This window comes from Vanessa tameamea, chromosome 5 (assembly GCF_037043105.1).
Source record: "Vanessa tameamea isolate UH-Manoa-2023 chromosome 5, ilVanTame1 primary haplotype, whole genome shotgun sequence".
In the NCBI taxonomy this organism is placed as follows: Eukaryota; Metazoa; Arthropoda; class Insecta; order Lepidoptera; family Nymphalidae; genus Vanessa; species Vanessa tameamea.
The window spans coordinates 4663405-4687641 of record NC_087313.1 but is presented as its reverse complement, the minus strand read 5'-3'; the positions used below and the strand labels follow the sequence as shown (position 1 = coordinate 4687641).

The 24237-nt window shown below is 30.4% G+C and overlaps 3 protein-coding genes across 4 annotated transcripts; 1 reads left to right on the top strand and 2 right to left on the bottom strand.

The window, feature by feature from the left end:
- Window positions 1-1761: 1761 nt before the first annotated feature.
- On the bottom strand, window positions 1762-11722 carry LOC113392453 (pancreatic triacylglycerol lipase-like). Its single transcript, XM_026628896.2, has 11 exons — window positions 11452-11722; window positions 9077-9183; window positions 7008-7166; window positions 6349-6486; window positions 5443-5546; window positions 4902-5029; window positions 4436-4576; window positions 4043-4141; window positions 3417-3528; window positions 2905-3047; window positions 1762-2005 (listed from the first exon to the last, which is right to left on the bottom strand). Exons 1-11 carry the CDS (start codon window positions 11546-11548, stop codon window positions 1827-1829), a joined length of 1407 nt encoding a protein of 468 aa, XP_026484681.2. The 5' UTR covers window positions 11549-11722; the 3' UTR covers window positions 1762-1826.
- LOC113392452 (serine/threonine-protein kinase polo) lies at window positions 10650-20956 on the top strand. 2 transcript variants are annotated; one of them, XM_026628891.2, is made up of 12 exons: window positions 10650-10741; window positions 12990-13098; window positions 13473-13697; window positions 14220-14424; window positions 15057-15249; window positions 15431-15541; window positions 16658-16884; window positions 17224-17354; window positions 18444-18625; window positions 19101-19234; window positions 19343-19455; window positions 19926-20956. In XM_026628891.2, exons 1-12 carry the CDS (start codon window positions 10734-10736, stop codon window positions 20118-20120), a joined length of 1833 nt encoding a protein of 610 aa, XP_026484676.2. In that variant the 5' UTR covers window positions 10650-10733; the 3' UTR covers window positions 20121-20956. The 2 variants fall into 2 exon arrangements, with proteins under 2 accessions (XP_026484676.2, XP_026484679.1); XM_026628894.2 differs by lacking the exon at window positions 15431-15541 and having other exon boundaries at window positions 10653-10741.
- LOC113392465 (stromal cell-derived factor 2) lies at window positions 20690-23584 on the bottom strand. The gene is made up of 4 exons (XM_026628914.2): window positions 23417-23584; window positions 23041-23236; window positions 22513-22737; window positions 20690-22089 (listed from the first exon to the last, which is right to left on the bottom strand). Exons 1-4 carry the CDS (start codon window positions 23505-23507, stop codon window positions 21915-21917), a joined length of 687 nt encoding a protein of 228 aa, XP_026484699.1. The 5' UTR covers window positions 23508-23584; the 3' UTR covers window positions 20690-21914.
- Between the last annotated feature and the right edge of the window lie 653 nt (window positions 23585-24237).

The window sequence follows — 24237 nt, the reverse complement described above, 5'->3', positions numbered from 1 at the left end:
AATTAATAATTTATTGGACTTAATAAAACTGCAATTGAAAACAAAACTACCGAGTAAAATGTAATTAGGAACGTAACTATTAAACACGCTATCAAATAAAATAATAATAAAATTTTATCTTGTTCATCTCGCTAATTAATTATAATATTACTGGCATAACTTTTTGAAATATAGCCTAGAGATAGGGTGTAAGCATTTCTAAAGTAATATACTTTTATCTATATACAATATTCAGCTCTGTTAATATACAGTACTAGCGAGCAAAGCGCTAATGAAAAGAGATTAAAAAGAAGACTAAGGTCTTAATAAATAAAGTCAATTACTCATTTATAAATTTCCTAAAATTATTTGTTGTAAATGATTGGACTTCGTTTTTAAGTTCATGTTTGGTTAGCGGAGTAATTAAACACTTGGATCTTTAACTTATGTACAGGCAGAGAATATTACGGTTGCTAGAAATATGCCAATTTTATTATATATATTAATTATAAATATTGTCCATAATTTTTTTACAAAAAAATTATAAAGTATTTACCTGCTCAATTTTGTCCCTTGTTCTTCAAAGACATACTTTAAGCCGTGAACTCCACTATTTCGTCCAAAAAACAGTAATCTTTTAATCAAGCAACGGTATGCGCTCATTTTGTCAAACACTCAAAGTGAGCCTTTCATTATTACACAGTAATCTATTGTCACTGTCATTATAATATTTAATTTCACTTCTAATTTAACTAAAAGCTTCCATTACATGAACTACATGATACATTTAATATAATGAAACATTGAATCTACAATAAAATTAATATTAAAAGCTAGTAATCTCACATCAGATATATATGGTCTCATAGCTGGGCCCTAATAAATACTACATCTAGGCTAAAAAAATTTTATGAGCTGCTTCTTCTGCGATTTTTGCGATGCATTATATATAATGTTCTCAGAAAAGTCTTTTGTTTTTACCCAAAATGTGTTTTTTATAGAAAATATGTATCTACTTTATCCTAAAATAATGTGAAAATTTTATCAAATCTAAATATACTTCATTCGAGTAGGCTCTTGCGAGCGCTTTGAATCTTTTTACAGGATTAAATTTAATTTAATGCTACGACCGGTTCGGAATGTAGATTCTACCAAGATAGACTAGCATAAAAACAGCATTTACCCTTTCCCGACAATCAGTTACGTAGGTATATTAGACATGAAATACAATAATTGAATTATTACTTATACCGTATGAACATCGACAAATCATCTTCAATATATCATCTGAATTAGTGATTGACGTTTATTAATTGGCAAAACTAAATTATTTGATGATTTTTATTATAGAAGCGAACACCTTGCCCAAGGACATGAATTAGCTTTGCGGAGACGGAAACCTGATGTTTTCCTTTACTTCTTGTGTTCTGGATTCTCGAGCTCTGAGTTTGTAAATAGCCCGAACGGGTCTTTTTTATACATTTGAAATTGATATAGAATCTGGTAGATATAGGTATCGGATATTAAATATGAACGCAATACAGTGAATGCATGCTCCAAATCTGCCTTCAAATATTTAGTGTTTTTGATGGATTGTTAACATCCAAAATTAAAAATAATTGTATACTAAAAACACTTTATTTAGTAGAAAATTAGAACAAAATTCGAAAACAATTACAATACAAACATAACAGCATTAAAGATAGCATTGCAGAGATCGTTTACGTAATCCAAACAAGTTGATAGAATAATTTAAAATTATTTTTAATATTAAAGTCTATAATAAATTAGTAGATACATTTCTTACAAATTATAGTTTTCAAATGATATTATAGAAGAAACAGATTTTAACCAAAACTCAACAATTTCTTTAACCAACTCTTAGCAGTTGTTGTAGTAACATCTTCAAGATCAGGGTCAGCGTAGGCTGGTGTTACACTCGGTATTGCTTTTTGCGACCGATCTAGACGGAATCCTTGACGTAAATCACGTAATAAGTCTGACAATGGATGAAGAAGATCGTCCTCTGGTGGAAAAAATATTTTACATTAGCATTACATTAGCAGCCTGTAAATTTCCCACTGCTGGGCTAAGGCTTCCTCTCCCTTTGAGGAGAAGGTTTGGAGCATATTCCACCACGCTACTCCAATGCGGGAAAAAAATATATCTATATTATATATAACTGAAGAGTTTTATTGTTTCTACGCGCTAATCTCGTGATTTTTTTGTATGATTTGAAAAACATATTATTCTCTTAGAAAGCCCATTCATTGTGAAATTTTGACTAAATAAACATTACGGGATTACACTAGGATGTGGATCCTGCGCCATGGAGCTCAACAGTCAATTTTAAGTGGACCCACGTTCAGAGACTAGCAACTAGCATTATGTAAATGGAAAAAAATCAAGTATGGACAAAATATTAAAATCAATTATGAGTTTGACTCGCGGCTTGGATATAAATATCCATTTGATATCAAATCTTATAAACGAACAAAAACCTATCTCCCTCTATGATAATCGATGTTTAAAGACTGTTTAGTTAAACATTGGTTTATCTCTTACTGTCATCATTAATTTACATCCAAAAGAAGAAGACACAACTTTGTTCAACTAATCACCCGCTAAGCAACATTGCTATGTAAAGCCGACAATGTATATTACTGGTGAAAGGACTTATTAGTTATTTTACCACATAACAGACATATCCTGAATTGCTATTTATCGAACTGAACGAAAAGTCAGAGTAACTACGGGCACAAGAGACACAACATCTTAGTTCCCATGGCCCATTCACAATATACGGAATAGTTACCTAATATTTTTCACAATTGATTAAATGTCATTATTCATCATCAATTGGCCCGATTTCCATAAAAAATGATTTTTATTTAATAATATAATATATGTTATCGAAATACTTACGACAGTAAGGCTCTTTTTCTGACGTCAAAACGAAGTAACCTCCTCGAGCTCGTGGTTGACCTGACCCACCCACTGCTTGGATGCCCATCGCAGAACATGGAGATGACAATATGTTACAAGCGGCTAGCAGACTCGCATTGACTCTATGAATTAATAATTAAAAAAAAAAAATTGATGTTTAACATTTATTGGCCCTTGGGAGTAAGACCGGCTCATGTGCCAAACAGCAAACTTTGCTGTAAACCTTTTAATTGGTTAACTTTAATTGATTGGTTAACTGTAATTATAAATCCTTTCAATTACCATAACTTTTATGATATTATTTTTATTTTTTAAACTACCTTTACTAAAAAAAATCGTCCGTATATATAGCAGTACGAAGGTATTTAATCCGAAATATTTTTTCATAACACAAACTTCTAATCTTTAGCACATAATCCACCCGCTTAAATACACTTCACAAGCGATTTCAGGCAATTCCTAAGAAATTGCATAAAATAACTTTCACTCACCCTTCGTAAGTTAAATTCCATTTATGAGCTTGAAAAGTGCAATTATTGTTGATCAAAGATTCCGTGAAGAGAAGATAAGCGCGGCCGTGGCTGCAGATCGCTTGTTGTAGTTCTAAATTCAATCCAATTCTTCGATTACGAGTATCATATACAGATAAAACTCACGTACTACACTAAAAAGTATTGATGTTTGGCGATAGAAAACTCGAATAGACGAGCCTAAATAAACCTCTACCAATTGGTTTGGTATCGTAATTTTTACATACATATTTAATCTATGTACTATATAAAGTTATTATCGGTATATAATGTGAATAGCAATCAATACACTCATAATCAATGTTATTAATTTCAATTTTACAAAAGAGCTCTTCATAAATGAATTCAGTCCTCTCTCTTCTCGACGAAGGTATTCTCATCCTAATAATACTGTTATGGCAAAATAGTGTTAAGGATTCAATATAAGTTTGCGCCTGAAATGAAATGTTTTGCACGCGATGCTCCCGATATCCGTCATTATGAGTTTCGCTGCAAAACTGCATGCTAATAGCTAGTTTCAACTTCTACTATAATTACAAAGGAAAATTTATGCTCAATGTTACTATTAATTAAAAAAGAATACTTACTAGACGGCGAAATTGGTAACAATCGTGCCCAAATTGAATTAGTTTTGTTTCCACATCCCGGCTGTTTCATACCACCATTGGGATAAAAGTCTGCATGACCTGCATACACGTCATCATGATTAACATATTGTACCCAATAACATAGACCTTCGTGCATATCTTGGGTATTTAAATGGATAAAATTGTTTATGAAATTTGGTATCCCAAAAAAAATTGGAAATATTTCATCAGTTTTCAGTCCGTATACAAAGGCCTTATTTATCGGGCGTATAGAAATAGTTAACAAAGAAATACAAAATAATAAAATTTTCAATGAGTTCCCGGGTCCAGAACCTACGTAAGGGAAATACCGGTGATCTATAATTTTTTATTAAACAGTACAGTTACAATTACCAATGGGATCAGGTAATCCAAAACCAATCTTCTGCAACAATCTCCCATTTGTGTGAATAACGTCAACAAAATCTGCATCCGTATCGTCTAAACGCTCAACACGATTTGATGTCCGAAAACATGGCTGCGCTGGATCTAAGCCTAAAATTTTATTAGATTGTAAAATTTAAAACATTTTTAAGTACAATTTCAATTTCATTAAATTACTGAAAAGGTACCGAACGAAAAAAAAAAAAGAAAAATGTCTTTTGAAACAAATTTGGTAATGCGTCAAAACTAGCATGAGAAATATTATCCAATTTTTATAAACATTTTTGAACATTTTCATTTTAAGAGAGTTTTTGAAAGCTACCTAGATTATAACATCAATATCACGTACGTTACAAAACACTTAAAATGATAGCTAATCTACATTTAATAAATTATAGACATACTATTTTCCTATATTTACTATTATAATATTTACCTGTGATTCTAGAAACTTTGCCAATATGATAGGAGACATAAGATGCAATGTGAGCTCCAAGACTGTGACCGACGAAGTGAAAATCCTTCACTTCAGCTCCAGTTGCTGACATGAGTTGCTTCATAAAACTGTAAATGATATTAATATTTTCATTCTCGTTTTAAAACAAAATCGTAATGGGATTAAAAATACTGAGGTATTTCATAATGCACTTTAGTTTTTTTTTTTTTAAATATAAGAGTAGCGATAGAGAATATTATTAATCATTATTTATTCAAGAAGAATCGGTCGCGTTGTAAGGTTGAACTAAATCTCATATTTCATCGAGCATCAATTACAAATATAAAAACTAAATAAAATTTATATAAATTTGACTCATAGAAGAAATAAATTGAGTTGCCTTTAACTCTCAAAATCTTCAGACTTTTGATTGTATCGTATCGAATAGTTCAGGCAGCTCCTCGTATCAGCGTGTCTGGAGATAGAAGAAGTTTACTTTTAAATATTATAAATACTTTTAGATTTAGATATATTTCAGTACCCAGTAACGTCAGAACCAACTCGTCGTGTGTTGGCAACAGCTCGCCAATATTTCCAAGTATTACCGCCCTTACTCCAATCCACGGCAATAACATTCACGTCAGCCTTAAAAATACAAATAGTCATAAAAATCAAACTGTCAGAAAATAAATTAAAGCCTCGGAGGTATCCATTATTAATAATCGTGACTTAGGTCGACTATCATTAAATATTAGTTTACGCAAACTCAATATTTTTATGGTATAGGTCTATTCACTCGAGAAGTACGTTCCACGTTAAATTATTACCGGCGTGCATTAGTATGAGTGACCCTCGTGCGTGTAGTGTCTTAGTGTGCGTCAGACGACTAAGAGTAAAGTCCGCAAAAAAATAATAGGATAATATTTGTTGTTTATTTTATTAAAAATTTTGTTCTACTTAAATTAATTAGTAATTTAAGTAGAACAGGTGCCTTCGAGAGCGAAGAGATCTTAATAAAGGTTAATTATAATTAAGAGTGATAATTATTGGTGTTTAATTAGGCAAATAAGACATTATTTAATATTATATTAAATGTTTGCAATGAGTCAAGTAATAAATATTATTTAATTACAAGATTTTTGAATTGGCATTCGCTGAAAATGGTTGCATGCTGTTGTATTAATTAATTTTACAATTATTCTCTCTGCATTTGTCATCATAAAAGTAATTCAATAACGTATTACACCCCGTCTTATTGCTTGATCTTATTTATGTCCTAAATGTAATTGATATTCTATTTATATTAATAATAGCTTTAAGGTGGGTTCAGAATATAATTGATGATAATTCATAATAATTAATAATTATGCCGTTGAATATAAGATAAATTGGTTATAAGACACAAGGTTGTACAATTTAAAAAATAATAATGTTTAACAATAAATACCCATTCAAGAAAAGCGCCCGTCATCTCGAGTACCCAAGACGCATTGCTGTGACTCATAAATCCATGAACGATCAATATGGTTCTTCTATCCGGGTCGAAGTCCACCCATTCGAGACCAAATTGTGATCCAGCAAAGACCTATATTTAAAATAGTTCTTTTGTAGTAATTTATTTCGAAATCTTTGTGAACAGCAGAAATAACGCCAAACAATTGCAAATACATTACGCTATGCTAGTTGTTCGTGTTTTTGTAGTACCAGGAGTTCATTGTTATTTTCATTTCTTTAAACTATAATTAAGTAATTTCATAATTGGATCGAAGTTTGCAGACAATAACATTCTAGTTATTAATGCTGACTAGCTAAGAAATTGGAATAACCTGTTATGTGTATGTACATGCCTATGATTCTACATATATTTAAAGTGCAGTATATATTACAATGTTGAGTAATTATTTTCTACATGCTTATAATATTTTCTTAATATATTAATATATATACATATGTTTTGACTTCCCAACAACGGGCTATTACTGGCCCATCCGGGATTTTACCCCAAAACTCTGGGACGTTACTGAATTTTGTTATTATTCAGATAGTTTTGATAAAAAAACGGATATTAAAAAAATATGAGGAATCAAAAATATTTCAATGTCTTACCTGAACCCTGCCAGGATTGCGACGAGAAGAAAAGTAGAAGTGTGTATTGACATCGTCAGAGGAGTCGGGGCGCATGTTGAAAAGCCATATTTTTCGTGTTAGAGAACCTAAGCCGAAGCAGTCGACTAAATCAGGGACAGGAAGGATAGACGTAGTTTCCTAGAAGAACACTCAGATAGATAAATATCATTGATAGCCATTTGCATTAAAAAAATATTAATTTAATTTAATTTAATTGTTTTTGGAATAAGTTCTTTTACGCGGCTTACGTAGAGTGAAACTGAATAAAGTGAACTGGCAGGACCATTACGTCTTCTCCTCTCCTTTCTTTCTCTTTGTCTCTTTCTATTATATACGGTTTAATTCAAGATTGTTTAAATTTATTTTTAGTTATTTACTTTAATTCACGCGATTTTTTTATAGGATGTCATGACCCACCCTTATAGCACATCTTTAAAAAAAAAGATATTTAATGGTATTCTCAACTCTGCCCAAAGCCATCGTGCAAGTGTTAACAACAACTGTACATAATTTTAATCAATTGTATGCATGATCTATGAATGCATTCGGAAAAAATAAACAAAGAATTATTCATTGTTATATTTTTATACATTAGTTTATATTTATGGATTGCTTTAATCTATCCCCAATGTTCACTTCTAGTCCCGAACGGTCATTTCGACTTGATTTTGATTCTCTAGCATTTGATTCTGTTGGTCGAATTTTTATGTGATTTTCTTTAAAGATTAATTTATTTTACACTAATTTAGAAAAATACGTTTTTTTTTAATATATTTTTTTCATATTCCCTGAAAAAAAATGTTAAAAAAAAGAAATTTCGCTCACGCCAGAAACCCTTGTTTTAGTTGACACTAATATATTTTTACCGTCAAATAATTCATGCAGCGATAAAATCTTTTTTATATACATAGATAGGCGGATGGGAAAAAGGGCCACCTGATGATAACCACCAATGCCCATATAAATTGTCACTGAAGAAATATTAACCATACCTCATATTAGCAATGCTCCGCCAACTTTGGGAGCTAAGATACTATGTGTCTTGTACCTGTAGTTATACTACCTCACTCACCTTTAAACCGGCACACAACAATTTACTAAGGGTACCTACCCAGACGGGCGAGCACAAAGCCACACGACTAAGTTGACATAATTCAATGAATCATTGTCATCAATTATACTTGTGGTGAAAAATAGAAGGAATAAGTAAAAAGCGGCTTCCAGACCTGAATACATGGAAATTTATGAAAATTGGAAGTAAATAACATTTTATTCTCATACTTATATCATCAAATCTGAATCTGAATCATAAAGCATGTATGAGGACGTAGTGAAAAACAACAACAAAAATCGCATAAACTCATATAACAGAAAACGTTAGACGATAAAACTCGCAATCAGCATACCAATAATGTACACTACACTAATAATAATATAAAGGAGGAAGTTTTGTTTGTTTGTTTTTTTAGGGTTCGAACTACTAATACGATTGTGTATTATTTGAATAAACAAATATGTATCGTTGTAAATTAAATTACTTTATAAAATACCTCATATTTAATATCTTCATCTCCAATGGTATTTCTCGTTTTCCTAAAAACTTAATTCAAATGTATATTTTAAAGAAAAATTAAGAGGCCAAGTGGGAATGTCAATAGAAAGCTTAAATCAACCGGTGCAGCTGTTTTCAAGAAAACACGCGATTAACAAATCTCCGCTTTTTTTAAGCCTGTTAAAAATGTCTTCAAATAAGTCAGCCACGGAATTTATCTATCCTTGACATTAACTATTTTCATATTAAAAGGGAAAAGAAACGATCGATTCACACAATAAGATTTAGACATAGACAATTTTGCTATTTTGTACTAATTTGACATAGGAATGTATCAAATTAGTAGCATTCAAATGCATCCGATAAAATGACGTGAAGCGCAAGTACCGAAAGTGCGAACAAAGAGATCGCTGATTCGATTAAGATATTATAACATTTGTTTCTATTTTAGTTCTTAAAATAAACATAATTATATAACACAAATATAATTTAAAACCTCATAGCTGGCGTAGTCGATGACGGGCGTAGTCGTTGCCGTGGAGTTACTTTTAGCAGTCCATTTAACAAATTCCTTCAGATCGTCTGGACTAATGTGATTTTCAACTGTAATTCAATAAAGCAAAAATATAAAATTGTTTATTAACAGCACATTTGAATATGTTCAAATGTGCTGTTAATATATTCAAATGACTATCCAGACCACGATGCACGGAATGGTGTCGTTCTTAATTAAATCGTTAAAACTAAACTGTATATGAACTCTATACGAGCTCTATATTGACAAATGCGAACGCAAACACAGGTGAACTCTCCTTCCTCACGGTCAAGTATCACACGCCTACCAGGCTCAACGGCTGTAAGTGCTTTTACGTTTTGATAATAAAATCCTAATCATTGGACGTTCCTACCCGTGTCATATTAAATTCTAACGGCGTTTAGGGAATTTTGTTGTTAGCAGGCAGACAAACGGACCGTTTGACAATGCCCTGTGAATTGTCAATGTTGTAGACATTAGACATGCTTTGAGGATGCACTAGCCTTGGCTCGTTATAACTATTGTTAATTTTATTTTTTATTTTGAATGTTAACAAATACCTACAATCTAAGTTGTTCAATGTACCTACTTTTATGATACCATCTTTAATTCTTCTTTTTATAAATATATTATTAACTTTTAAAAACTATATATGTCAATGTTTAACGATTTTACAATAATTGATATTATTAAATATTATACCAAATAATAGTTAGGTATTTATCTATAATCGAATGTGCTAAAGATATAAAACTACAATTAGCTATGACCTAGTTTTTTTACCAAGTAAACATTGGACAATATTTTTTGGCCCTAAATAAACTTATCAGAACAACTAAGACATAGTCACGAGTACCAAGGGCTCACTGTCCTATCTATGGTAATGTCATTAGTTTAATCTCTAACTAAACTTAAAAAATATACACATGTAATTTTGAAAATAATACTAATAAAAATAATAAAATAAATTTTCACTCTATAGAATATTTTTTACATTTCTTTAGTATTATTGTTATATAGACTCCATCGAGTGGATTTCTTTAACAATATTAAGAAATGTCGATAATTTAAATTTAACTGCCGTATTTCAAAATTTTGGCGCGAAATTTCATCAAAATTATTGCATTTGGTTGATGATTACATTTTTTCTAATACATTTTAACGATATCATTATTCTTATCGTATAAATAAAATCCTATAAACTTCGTAAAAATAGAATAATACTAATAATATTTTCTTGCAATATGCATAACTATAGAACCGTACCATCTGACGATATGGCACTATCTTGTCAGAATTTGTAGAAATTGAAGTAGGTATTGCAAATATATTATGAATCAAAATAAAATAATGTGCAAAGAACACGTTTATTTAAAATCAAATAAAAGCATTCTTATCAAAAGTAATGTATTCGCAAATAACTTTTGTGCATAGTAGGAACATCGTTCGACCCAGTTTCGTGTATGTTACTAGGGCAGATGGTCTCCAAGGCAACCTATAAACCTAGGCTATATTCAATGAACAGTCGTAAGCGTCGGTGCTAACACGCAATGTATTGTGATGATGAAAATGAGAGTGTCTTGTTAAAATGAAATCGCATCGGAATCAAAAATAAACGATGTTAAGGTCAGGTAGAATTTTAAATTCATCATAATTAACGGTTTAAATAAATGTAATGTATACAATTTCAAATAACTGACTTATAATTGATAAGGTATGATCAAAATGTGAATATGAGCATAAAAACAATTATTTAATCATTAGGAGTAACATAATAAAAAATATATATATTCGTTACGTTATAAATATGATTTTTTTATGCCCGATAATGAACAAAACACCTTCCAGGTTAGGAATTATGTGCGATAAATACACTAACTTTAACAAGATATCTTTAATATAAATATTAATAATAGACATAACTTTGTTTTCATTCATTTTTTTAACTGGTATGTTTACCTATAAAGTCCTATCTACGTTAACGTAATATTTAGACTATGATAATAGTAAAAAATATGTTTTAACTCAAATCGCTAAATATAATAAAGGAATAAAAATCATCACTACAAAAAAAACTGCATTATTATAAAATTATATAGTGTTTTAATGTTATGTGAGAAATAAAAAATAAAGATAGAAATTTAAGTAAGGCTTAGAAAACGTATAATTTTTTAAAAGCAATTTAATATAAAGCAACAAATCGTCTTTAAAAGTAAATAAATACGTGTACATATTAAAACCGGAAAAACAGCAATGAATCTTTTAAACATAATTACACACATATATGTATATATACAACTAAAGAAAAAAATTAAAACATTTTTTTTTAAACTTACGTTCATCTGTTGTTACCCAGGTGCGTAGAGCAGTTCCATAATTAAATGCAAAAATAGTGACTACTGTTATAAAAAAATAATTATAAAAAACATTCATCGCACTAAAAAATGTAGTATAAAGAAATAAATAGTTTTACTAAAACGATAATAATTACTCCACCGCGACAGTCGTCAGAGTTAAATAAGAAAATAAAACAAACGATCGTGTTTTATCTACAGCCATAAGCGCGACATAATTACATACTGATTTATATTAGCGAACAAATGTTGCAAATGATGACCAGGATGTAGTCCTGGCTCAACAAGATAAATAATTATCAGCTTGTATTGTACACAAATACGTAATAAACTTTTTCTATGCCTCAATTATTATTTTTTAACTAAACACCATTTCAAATCCCCTATGTACTGTTTAATCTGACCTTTGGGGTTAATGTATATAACTTTTTTTTTTACTTAATCGCTGTTATTTGTTAAAACAAAATATAATGGTCTGCATCTTACTTTATTGTATATACAAAAGCTGCTTCATTTAAAAAGTGTGTAATCGCTAGATAAATAATAAAAACAAAATATGTAAGCGTTCAAATGTAAAAAAATGTGTAGCATTACCCTCATTTAAAACAGTGACATATTAGTAATAGCGAAAAATATTTTTTACCACCAAAATACAATCTTTAATGATTTCATATAGAGGTATAAATATATTTATTTAAATATATTGATGGAATTAATAATAGCTCTTTAAGAAATTAAAAACTTTCTATTAATTTTATATCATCACTAAAAAAGTTCTTTCATCACATTTAGTTTTATCTTTTAAAGCCAACAAAAAATTAAGTAGTATACATTATAGTAGGGGAGGCGAAGAAGGGATTTTTGCAGTGGTTCGAGCGTGTCAGATAAACATATAGGAAGAATCCTTGTACCCTTTAATATACTTTTATAAAGTATGAACCCTTAATATCGATCCTCTGTGCCTCTGAAAAACGCGAGCGCGTCAGATTAAGTAATGACAGATTAATTACATTTAGAAAAGTGTATATTTCAATAATTTATTTTTTATTATTATAATAATAATAATATTTATTTTTATTATAATTTGAATTAACATTTAAATGCAATGTTCATTTAAAATGAATATATTCTTTATTCAAGTAGGCTCAAAAAGCACTTTTCAATCGTCATGTTATGATTTTAACAATTGAATGTAAAGGACCATTGATTTCAACACTTAAATTTCAGCTTTATAAATAAAATTATAGAAACTACCAATATATATTAACAAAAATCATATTATAAAATATAAAGGAATATGACACAGCTGTGTAGTAGTACTTTTATAATTGGACAATTTTTTACATTGGCAATATAGATAAAAAGAACGCTCTCATTGGCTTACGTTTTTAAAATCCATAACAACTGTCTCCATTTCAAACGATTGCCGTTTGAAATATCCTTTGTGAATTTGTCAACAATCTTCAATAGCTTTGCTTACAGTTATTAACGTCGTATTTTATTTTACTTTATATTTTAAGCTTATTTATAATGACGTCAATCAAAGAAGATGAAAAGAAAGAAATTCCCGAAATAATACACGATCCCCAAACTAATTGTACATATCAAAGGCTGAGATTCTTTGGAAAGGTAAGTTTTATTCTAAAACTGTTTAATTTTTTCTTATATTATTTCGTAGTTACAGGATCAATTGTCTTTATTGATTAACCAAAGATATATTCGTATACAAATTTAAAAAATCATATGATTTATTGAGGTTAGCATCTGTAACTTCAAAAAAATGATCGTTGGTTAACGGTTTAATTAAAGCGTAATTTTATTAATCATTAATTTAAATGTAATATACTATTTCTGTGTTTACTTAACAAAATATAAGTTACAGACAATTTCAGCAAAATTTAAAAATTCCGTTATAAACATGAGTTAAAATATTTAACTTCTTGCAAAGTTTTAACAATTATTTTTAAAGAAATACTAACAAGTGTCAATCATTCGAATTCAAGGGTGGTTTTGCAAAATGCTACGAAATACAAGATATAGCATCAAACCAAGTGTATGCCGGAAAAATTGTTTCCAAAAAACTTATGGTAAAATCAAGTCAAAAAGAAAAAATGGCACAGGAGATCTCTATCCACCGGTCCTTGTTACACAAACATGTCGTTGGCTTCCACAGTTTCTTCGAGGATTCACTTAATATTTATATTATTTTGGAGCTGTGCAAAAGAAGGGTATGTATTAATAAGATCAATTTCTACTTTATAATACATGGACATATATCAAATGACATTCAAAATACTCCAGTTTTAAAGTACTTACTAATTATCTTGTCCTAAATTTGTTATTATATGTTAGCTTTGTAGTTATCTTTTGATACAAATGCTTTAATTCCTTGATCCAGATTTCATTAATCCAATTACTAGAAACTGATTTTCATTGTATATGTTGAATGCTTACTTAAAGTTTGCAGTTTTATCAAAAAATAATTGGTTAATTGCTTTATCTTGAACTGATAATCAGTAAACTTTACAATGAAGAAGTTATCGTAACACTTTCTAGGATGGTTTATTCTTGTAGATTGCATAACAATTACTTAGCTATTGTGTATTTTGTACTGTCTCTCTAAAGTGTTAAGACAACTCTCAGTTTTAATCCTAGAGAAATTCCTTTTGTTATTTTTTCTCATATCATGAGCTCTTGAAAAGTTTGGCATTTAAGTTGTATAATAAACATCAACTGTTCTTAATTGACAGTCAATGATGGAGTTACACAAACGTAGAAAAGCAATATCCGAACCAGAGACAAGGTTCTACATGCACCAAATCCTGCTTGGTGTGCAATACTTGCACAGCAAAAGGATTATCCATAGAGATCTCAAACTGGGTAACCTGTTTCTTGATGATGATCTCCATGTAAAAATTGGAGATTTCGGTCTTGCGGCCAGGATCGAATATGAAGGTATATCTTTTATTTAACTATGCAACTGATTTTCAAATAAAACAAACAATGATTTTCAATTAAATGTAAATGTAAATTTCAACGGATCATACTATGTATAAATTTCCTTTCAAAAATTACATATACATATTATTCTAAAACAATTTTTAAAGTAATAGATTTTAATATTGAAATTATTCAAAACATTAAAATTTATTATTTATAAAAAATCTAGTTAATAGTGGTAGTGACATAATACATTATTCTATTTATAAGTTTGTATTAAATAGAACTGAACTGGACTGACAAATATTGCTACTTGATGGTAAGTGATCACCAAATGTGAAATGAAATAGTGCCAAAAGACATTAGCTCTGTAAGAAATTTTAACCATTCATTACATCATCAAAATGTCACTACCGTTTGGTAACTGATATCGTATAGTCATGTGTGCCATATGAGTATACCATTACTAAGTACATATTGCTCCTTTTGGCAGTAAATATATGAGAGTAGATGCTATGTACCAAGACGGGTTTGCAAGAGCTACCACCAAGTAAATCATCATAAAATAGACCACATTACATGTATATTTTATTATATTAAAACATAAAGTTTAAGACAGGGAAATAATGGAGTAATGTTACTTTTAGGAGAGAGAAAGCAGACTTTATGTGGAACACCTAACTACATAGCACCAGAAATTTTGACTAAGAAAGGACACTCGTTTGAAGTGGACATCTGGAGCTTAGGTTGCATCATGTACACACTGCTTGTTGGCAAGCCTCCATTTGAGACTTCCACCCTTCGGGATACATACAAAAGAATAAAGCAGTGTGAATATAGGTTTGTAAATTATACTTATTTGTAATTCATAATTATTTTTCCTTTTAATAATATTTAGCTATAATTTTTTTATTATAAAACATTGTATTTTAAATAGGAGAGAGTCTTAAAAAGATTTACATTATATTTCTTTTATTGCTGAGATCTGATGGAAGAGTATAAATACTTTTAAATTTCTTAGTGAGGGGGTAAGCCTAGCTCTACGAGCTTGTTTCGCGGGCCCGTGGCACTCAATACGTAGTCGATACGCGCAGGCTGTTATCACCGATAACACTCTCAATCAACATTACAGGTTTTACATATATGTGTTATGGTGATGGATACACGTGCATATTGTCTGTAATGTATTCATGCAGCTGCATAAAATTGTCAAGTAATGGTAATAACCTGTGATCAATTTCACCTTCAGCAGTCTCACTTAATAGTAACTATTCAACCGTGCAGATTTGCAGTAGAGTGGGCAAACACACTTGCACTCTAATAACCTGACGGGACAGCAATCTAAAGATACCTAACAGAGTTCAGGTGCAAGAACAATAGCCTCAAGGCCTTTCTGAGGCTCAACAATATAAATACTGCCAATGTCCAAATCTGGTACTGCTACTGAGAGTTTATTTTAATGGAAAACACAAAGCCTATAATTGCCCAAACCTTGGATTTAACCCAAGACTCCAAATCTGCACTCTTAAAAACCAGTAAACCAACGAATCAGTCAATACTACAATATCATTATTAGTAGTATGTTAGCATAACCAGCAGAGTTGACTCCTGTTTTTTTTATATATGTCAAAATATGTCTTGAAATTGTCTTATCTATGTATCATTTACAATTGGATAGATATTAATGAAATAGATAAATAGAGTTATAATGGCACTATCACACCTTGGTCACGACAAAGGTAGCACTTGTTATACCAGAAAATAGGAAAGGCAGACAAGTGGCTGGCCATGAAAATGAACTTACATATGCAGCTATTCATCAATGCTTACATACTGCTTGTGTTGTTTATTGTTAATGTAATCTTATGTGTATTTGTTAACATTGAGTTATTTCTCTTTATTTTATTCTGTTAAATAAAACATAACTTGAAGGCTGAAAAAGTATGATCATGTTGAATGAATATCAGCTTTATTTGTATGTAACTAACAAAGTCAGGATGTCAATAAATTTAGAAAGTTAATTTATCTTCTAATTGTCGTGACCCTAAAATTCAGTAAATTTAATTGAGACTAATTCCATCACTTAAGCTGATCTAATTAAGCGAAAATGTACACAATGCAACTTTTCAATGGCTACTAGTAAAGCTCTCAAGGTTTTTTTAAGTAATTTACTCTATATAGTGATAAATTGCAAACCACATTTTTTCTGCTTTTTATTTGACACATTTTCATTGAATTGTATCCACAGAATCCCATCATCACTACGTAAGCCAGCAGCATCAATGATAGTCCTACAGCTGCAGTCTAACCCATGCATGCGGCCGTCTGTGGACAAGCTGCTCCAACACGAATTCTTCTCATCTGGCATTATGCCAGCTGCATTGCCCCTATCTTGCCTCACGACTGCGCCTAGGACTGATCAACTGGAAGGCATTGCATTACACCGTCGACCACTTAACGAGGTTAATGCTAATGGTCAGTATTTACTTTGATATTTTACCGAATATATAATTTACTGAAAGAGGCCAAATGATCTTCTGATCATTCACATTTCGCATAATGATAAATTGTCATCTGCAACATAAGGAATGTTACAGACATGTAACTCTGATCTTGAAACTCCTATATATTTATAACCCATTGATGAAACCTCTGGAGGAAGATCAATCCACAACATGTATGTGCATGACAGTAATGATATTTTATTTAATTACTGCCTCGATTTACAATCCCAAAGTTACTACAAAACCTCATATTAATATTTTTTTCCGAATACGAATACAAAAAAGATTTCTAAATTACACAATTTTCCAGATAACATTATGGCAGTGGACTCGCCGGTTAAGCGCGCGCCACCTGCAGAGCCGCGTGCTGTTGAACCCACCTCGCATCGGCAGAATCTCATCGCTCTTCGCGATCAACTGGCTGCATTGCTTACTAACAAGGTAAATTCTAGCATTAGACCATGGACATGTACAATAAACCTATAATCGCAAAATTGAAACGCTAAAAAAACTAACATTAATTTACTATTTTTATATTGATTTTACTGTCGAGACTTACTTATGTTTACGAAAGTACAAATTTCTACAAAAGTATGTATATTCATAAATGTTCATTTATGGTAAATTTTTGATAAATTACTTAACTTTCCTTACAATGACAATGTTTTAGAGACGTAACAAAATTACAGTTAGTGTGGTAGTGTAATTCAGTCATTAATCGTAAAAAGAAATAAAACAATATCCAAAAGGACTTCGCATCGTGGAACAATTATCGTTAACGCCTCGCTTCGCGTTCTCACCTATGACATGTGGTTCGCCATAGTAACGCAACATAACCGTTTGCTTTTATATGTACATATATGTATTTATATGTATAAAATATTAACACTTCCCCTCTCTTTCGATTCACTATGTGAACAAGGGCATTGAGAAGGCTTTTCCACACCGCCAAGCACAAGATGAATTATAAACAGAAAATTAGGCACATGTAAACTCGGTAGTGCGTGCACAATTTGAACCTGTGATTTTCGGTTATGAAACACTTGCTTAATTTGGGTGCCATTTTGGCTCAGTTTTATATAATTTAAACATTTTGTGGTGTCTAAACATAGTATATTCAGTTTATTAATTCTGGAAATTTCAACATTGTTATCCGACTAATAAGTAAGGTTTTGCTTGGGTTTTCACATTGAAAAGCTCCTAGTATGCTAGATGGAATCTGATACTTTATGTGTACCTCATATATACCTGATTCTGTATACGGATCGTCCAACTTTTACCCAAAATATATTATTCATTCTCGTTTTAATGTATATTTTTCAAGCAATCTTTGTAGGATTTACTTGAATAAAAGAATTATCGTCGTGCTCGGTTAAGAATATTAATAAACACTAGGAATGTTATATATTTAATGTGTTATTGTATAAATAAATTAAATGTTAAATAATCACCAATGGAATTGTATATTATTATATTTAATTGAGCTTATTATATATGAACTTACTGTACATTTTTTATGTTTTAATTCAGTTAAAATGCCGCCGCGAGTGCCTGAACGACGACATGAGCGATCCAGCCGCGCAACCCTTGGTATGGGTCGGAAAATGGGTCGACTACAGCGACAAGTATGGTTTCGGCTACCAGCTTTGTGACGAGAGTGTTGGTGTTATGTTTAACGACACTACTAAACTCATTATGCTCGCTAATGGCGTGTAAGTATAAAAGATATTTTTATCACTTAAAATATATATTTTCAATAATCCATAGTAGCATAACATAAAATGGATATTGTCTTGGTGCGCTAATCAGGTGAAAACCTCTGAACATATCGGTATCTAACGACCTCGCTCGCCAACTCACCATGGTCCAATATGTGAGACGACTAAAACGTCATCATATCTTAGAGCTAGAAGACCGGCAGTAGCTCTGAGCAATAGATGTAGGACCTCCAATGGGAAGTCGCTTCGCATGACAGCAGCACTGAACAGATTTGCTCATAGCTTTAGGGCTGATTGCAAATATAAGCAGAAAAACAATTCGGTATTGGACCAGTCACCGCTGTATAATCCGTAGATAGTTATAGCCTAACAATGCTTTGAATTCCGTTGATCATTTGAATAATATTAATTAATAAGTATGAGTAACTTTTAATGCAGTAACCCAATTAATTATGTAAATTTTTTGCAGGAATGTACATTACATCAACCGGCAAGGCCAAGAGCAGTATATGACTATGCGGGAATACCCACAAGAACTGGACAAAAAGATGAAACTTCTTACATACTTTAGAAGATATATGACAGAACATCTTATGAAAGCTGGTTAGTTATTATCTATTTGTATTAATATGTTATGTACAATTTTATTATTTTAATGTTTTTTTAATGTGTTCTACATAACTCCATGATTGTTATTGTTTTGTTTGACAGGTGCTTCAGTACCAGTGAGAGAGAGTGATGGACTGTCGCGATTGCCACACTTGCACCAGTGGTTCAGAACCACACTAGCAGTCATCATGTACCTTACTAATGGAACCTTACAGGTAAACACAGATAATTGAAGGTCACATTAATGTTAAATGTGTATCAATTAAGAAAATAATTTCTGAATAGTAAATAAATTTAAATTCCATGGTGATAAATCTTGATCTCCATTAACTATATTCAATAAGCTACTTTTACATAGTCCTCTTTTATTACATATTGCTTTGTGCAATGTTGACTGCATATTGCTTGGTATTGTTGTGTTCTGGCATCAATTCTCATGTGTGATGGCGACTACTTACCCTTCGGTTGTCAATTTGTACATCTGCCCACCTTTTTAACAGCTTTTATTTAATTTATAAATATTTTTATGCATATAGAACAATTTTAGTAAATCGTCTACATTTGAATCATTTCCGATTTTATAATTTTGTTGGCTATATGTTATCTGTAAATGGTTACTGATCTACACACATGTTTATGTTATCGGGTATTAAACAATGTCTAATTTCCAATTTCATTATTTCAGATTAACTTCCAAGATCACACCAAAATTATCCTCTGTCCTCTAATGCAAGCTGTTACATACATAGATGTTGAGAAAAACTTTAGAACATTCCGCTTCAGTACAATTGAAGAACATGGCTGTGATAAGAAATTGTACACAAACCTGACATATGCACTAGAAAAACTTAACAGCGTACTAGCTAACAAACTATGCTAGCCTCCTACAACTTACTAACTGACTATGGACCTAGTATATCTTTATATGATAATTAAATGAATTGATACTCTGCACAGATTGATTGTAAGGAGATTTAGTAGCCAAAGTGCTAATTTGCGCACCTATGTATTGTAATCGTTTTGTATTTTATTCTATAGTATTTAGATAAATTAAAGATTCTGCTAAAAAATCTTCAAGTTCACCAGCAATTCACTAATTCCTAATGGGGATATCTTTTAACTCTGCCTTATTTATTAGTTAGTCAATATTTTGTTTCAATTGTGCATATTAGGTTAATCAATTGTACCAAAATTGCACATTGTAACAGGTAAAATTATGACACAATTAAAAAAGTATTTAGGACTATGGTCATTTTTCAAATGGAGATATTTACACACTTATGCCAATAAATTGTATTGTTAAAATATAAAATACATTCAAGTGCCTCACATTCTAAATGTTATGTTTGAATATTAGGATTAAAATTTTAGTTTAGTTTTTGTTAGTTTGACCATTAAAGGAAATAAATAGTTGCACCATGACTGAGCGGCCGGGTGCTAGCAGTTACATGATTATTTTATTTAGTTTTAGAACTATTTTTAAACATTATTTTTGTGCTTCAGTAGTATCACAAAATTTATGCCCCCCAGTGTGCAACGGATGATTCAATATTTTCTACTCTCACTTTATTCAAATATTTTTAAAATGTATTTATTATTCATTTAGTTGATAAGTTATTGTAAATCCAATACAAGTTTTCAGATATATTCTTGTAACTTCCAACCTTTTTTCTGAAAATAAACTAGACAGTATTATGATGCTTTTGAAGCACTACACATTTGTAACTTGATCATTTCTAAGGGGTGTGTTACCTCATGTAACATAACATTTGACAATAAAGTTTTTAGTACAAACAACGGCCTTTAACTTAAAACTTTTAATTTTAAATTCAACATAATCAGGTATTTCATTAAAATAACTATAGTATACAGTCATGAATATCAAATAAGTGATATGAACAATTCATATATAAACTCATATATCCAGGAACTTATTTTTAATTATAAGTGTAAATTAAAAAAAAATATTTTGAGTTTTGAACATTAGTGTCCAAAAATTGCCAGTAATTAAAATGTAAAAATTACAGTCACTTATTGCCTCCTTAGAAATTTGTTGTGTATAGAAAATGCAGTTTTTACTATTTACTATAATAATAAATTACAAAATCAAAGAAATGAAGAGAAAGATTATTATATTTAGTTCACTCATTTATGTACAAAATTTTACACAATATTATACCCTACTAATGATTCTTGAGCGATGCATCTTTACCCTGTCCAAACATTTATTAGCTTTTTGACGTTGTCTGTGTGGATTGCATTCAAGTTCACTTTAAAATTGGTAATAAAAAAATATGTAAACTGCTTAATTAAATTATTTAATTTATGACTTCTTACATACATTTTAATACCATAAATGAGTCCATTTTTTTTATATATATTATTATTAAAAACATTGTCATGCATTATATAGTTCCATTCTAAGGTATTCGCCCCAAATTAATAAATAATATATATATAAATAATTAATAATGATAGTACTGGTTATTTAGTGCCAATAATCAAATTGATAATAAAAATATTACATTACCGCAATCACTAGTTCCATATGTCAAAAGGCGAATAACTGATTGGACTGGGTTTAGTACGCTTTTATATATTGCATACTTGGAGTCTACCAAATCTTCATAAAAGCAACAGAATCACAAAACTATTAGATTAAAGTAATTTGAAATTATAACTCTGTGTGAATTGCATTCTGCAAATGAGGTAGAATGTCACTCGGGTGGACAAAGAGTCCTTCTTGAACTTGCCAGTCTGTGTAAGCTCCATACTGAGATGTAACACCAACTATTTCACCTTGCCCACTAATCGGCCTTCCAAAAGTTCTGCCTGAACCCGCCAGGTACCTAAAGCAAAATTTTACATTAAACAACACAAGAACATTAATCACACATAATACAATGAACCACAAATTCTTAATATAGATGCATTCATTTTTATTGAGGGGTTTAAAAATATCAATTATAATGTATAAAGTATATCCACCATATTTTTTACTGCAATTGCTTCTAATAGTAATATAATCATTTGTTATTAAAATAGACACGTTTTTGATTTGTTTCATTATTATTAGTTTTGGTTTTTTTTCATTATTTGTTCAAAAAGTATGCAGCATTATTCCTGTTATCTACTTAAAACATATATATATATTCATATAATCCTCTTTTAAGGATATAGTTGATTATAGTTATATGTACACGATTGACTTTTACAGGCTTAGCTTATTTATAACTTATATCTTGCAGTTATAATTGAATAATATTACTCACGCTGCAGTATCAACATGCTTCAATTTAACAGGCGTGTCCCTTCTCCAGTAGTCATTATTACAGACTACCGTCCAATTATCACCACTGTCACCCTCACCGTCGTCATCTCCGTAACAGGACACTTCTTGGTTTCCCGACAAGGGTGATGAAAAATAATGCGAATGCAAGTTTTTCTTGGTAAATACATGTTGCAATCGAATATTAGTGTTACATTTTATGGGAGATCTGAAATAAAAAAATATACAGTTTTATAATCAGCTACTCTTGTTCTATACAATTCTATGATATACACAATTATCTTGTTGATAATAGTTTTTGGTATGTTCAAGGCAAGTGAAATAGTGGTAGTGTTATTTATGTTGAACATAGACTATATAAATAAAACATATTATATTTATAATTTAAGAGTATCGATTTTATAAATAATAATATAAACTATTAATATGACTTTCAAGTAGTTAAAGGTTGCAAAAAAAAAAATATTCTTATATGTTCTGTCATCAATCGAATCTTTTAGATTAAACTCACCCTCGTTTACAAGTTTCACCCATAGCTGCTCTGACTAACCAATGACTATTGTGATCATCTGAAACGTCGACCGCAGTAACAGACTGTTGACCTGATCCTGAACCATATTTCACATCGTGTGAATGAAGCCGCAAACGCAAATCTGTGTTCATTAACTTGAAAATAGTTCCACACGTCACGAATTCAGCTCTAGATGCTGTAAAATTTTAAATTGTGTTTTAAAGATATATCGTAAATACACATTTCATTCAAAAAAATCTATAATATCCTCCCCTCATATAAGGCCACGTAATTGTTAAACGTGCAGAGATAAACAAGAAAACAATTGCGTTAAATGTGAGTACATTGTTTTAAGTAAAAATGGACGAATATATACCTTCAACAACACGGGCAGCCCATAAAGTAACAAAAAATAATAGTATATGCATTATATTTATATAGCTCCCAAACATTTTCAGCAATGCCATTTTCTGTAAATTAACGTTTTATCTGACTGAACCTGAGAAGTAAGGACTGTGAGAGATGACGTTTATAATTTGACTGATTCAAAAACTGACCGAAAATATAATATCTGAAAATACGTTTCGTTCTGAAATAATATTCATATCTTTGGTCATAATGCCCTTTGCTTACATCTACCACATATAATAGTAAAAAAACGGCCATTAAAAAATAAGTTAATTAAGAATTATATTTTATAATACTAACACGCGTATGAAAATACAAGATTGCTTGCTTAGATTGAACAAAAATCTTTATATTTAAGGTTTGCCTTGCGATGTAAATATATTCTAATTGCCAGAAGAATTTGTGAACTTCAATGGTGATCACTCCAAACAATATACTAGAGCGAGAAGAATTTATGTGATTTTTAAATAAAAGTTACGACATTCTCTTAAATTTTCTTTTATCGAACAACAGATGAAATAGCAAAAAAAATGTAAATTAGTTATCCTCCTGCCACCTACTAAAAACTAAATAATTTGATATTAAATTAAATAGTAACGCAGCATTAACGCACTAAACAGAAATACTTTCTGTTTAGTTATTCATAGATTAAAAAAAATCATATAAAATAGTAAAAAATGGTTAGTTTTCGGTAAAATAATGTTTTTAATTAAAAAAATACTAAAACGTATAAAAAACAGTTTTATATCTATAATTATCTAGACTCGATAAATAAATTAATACAAAATC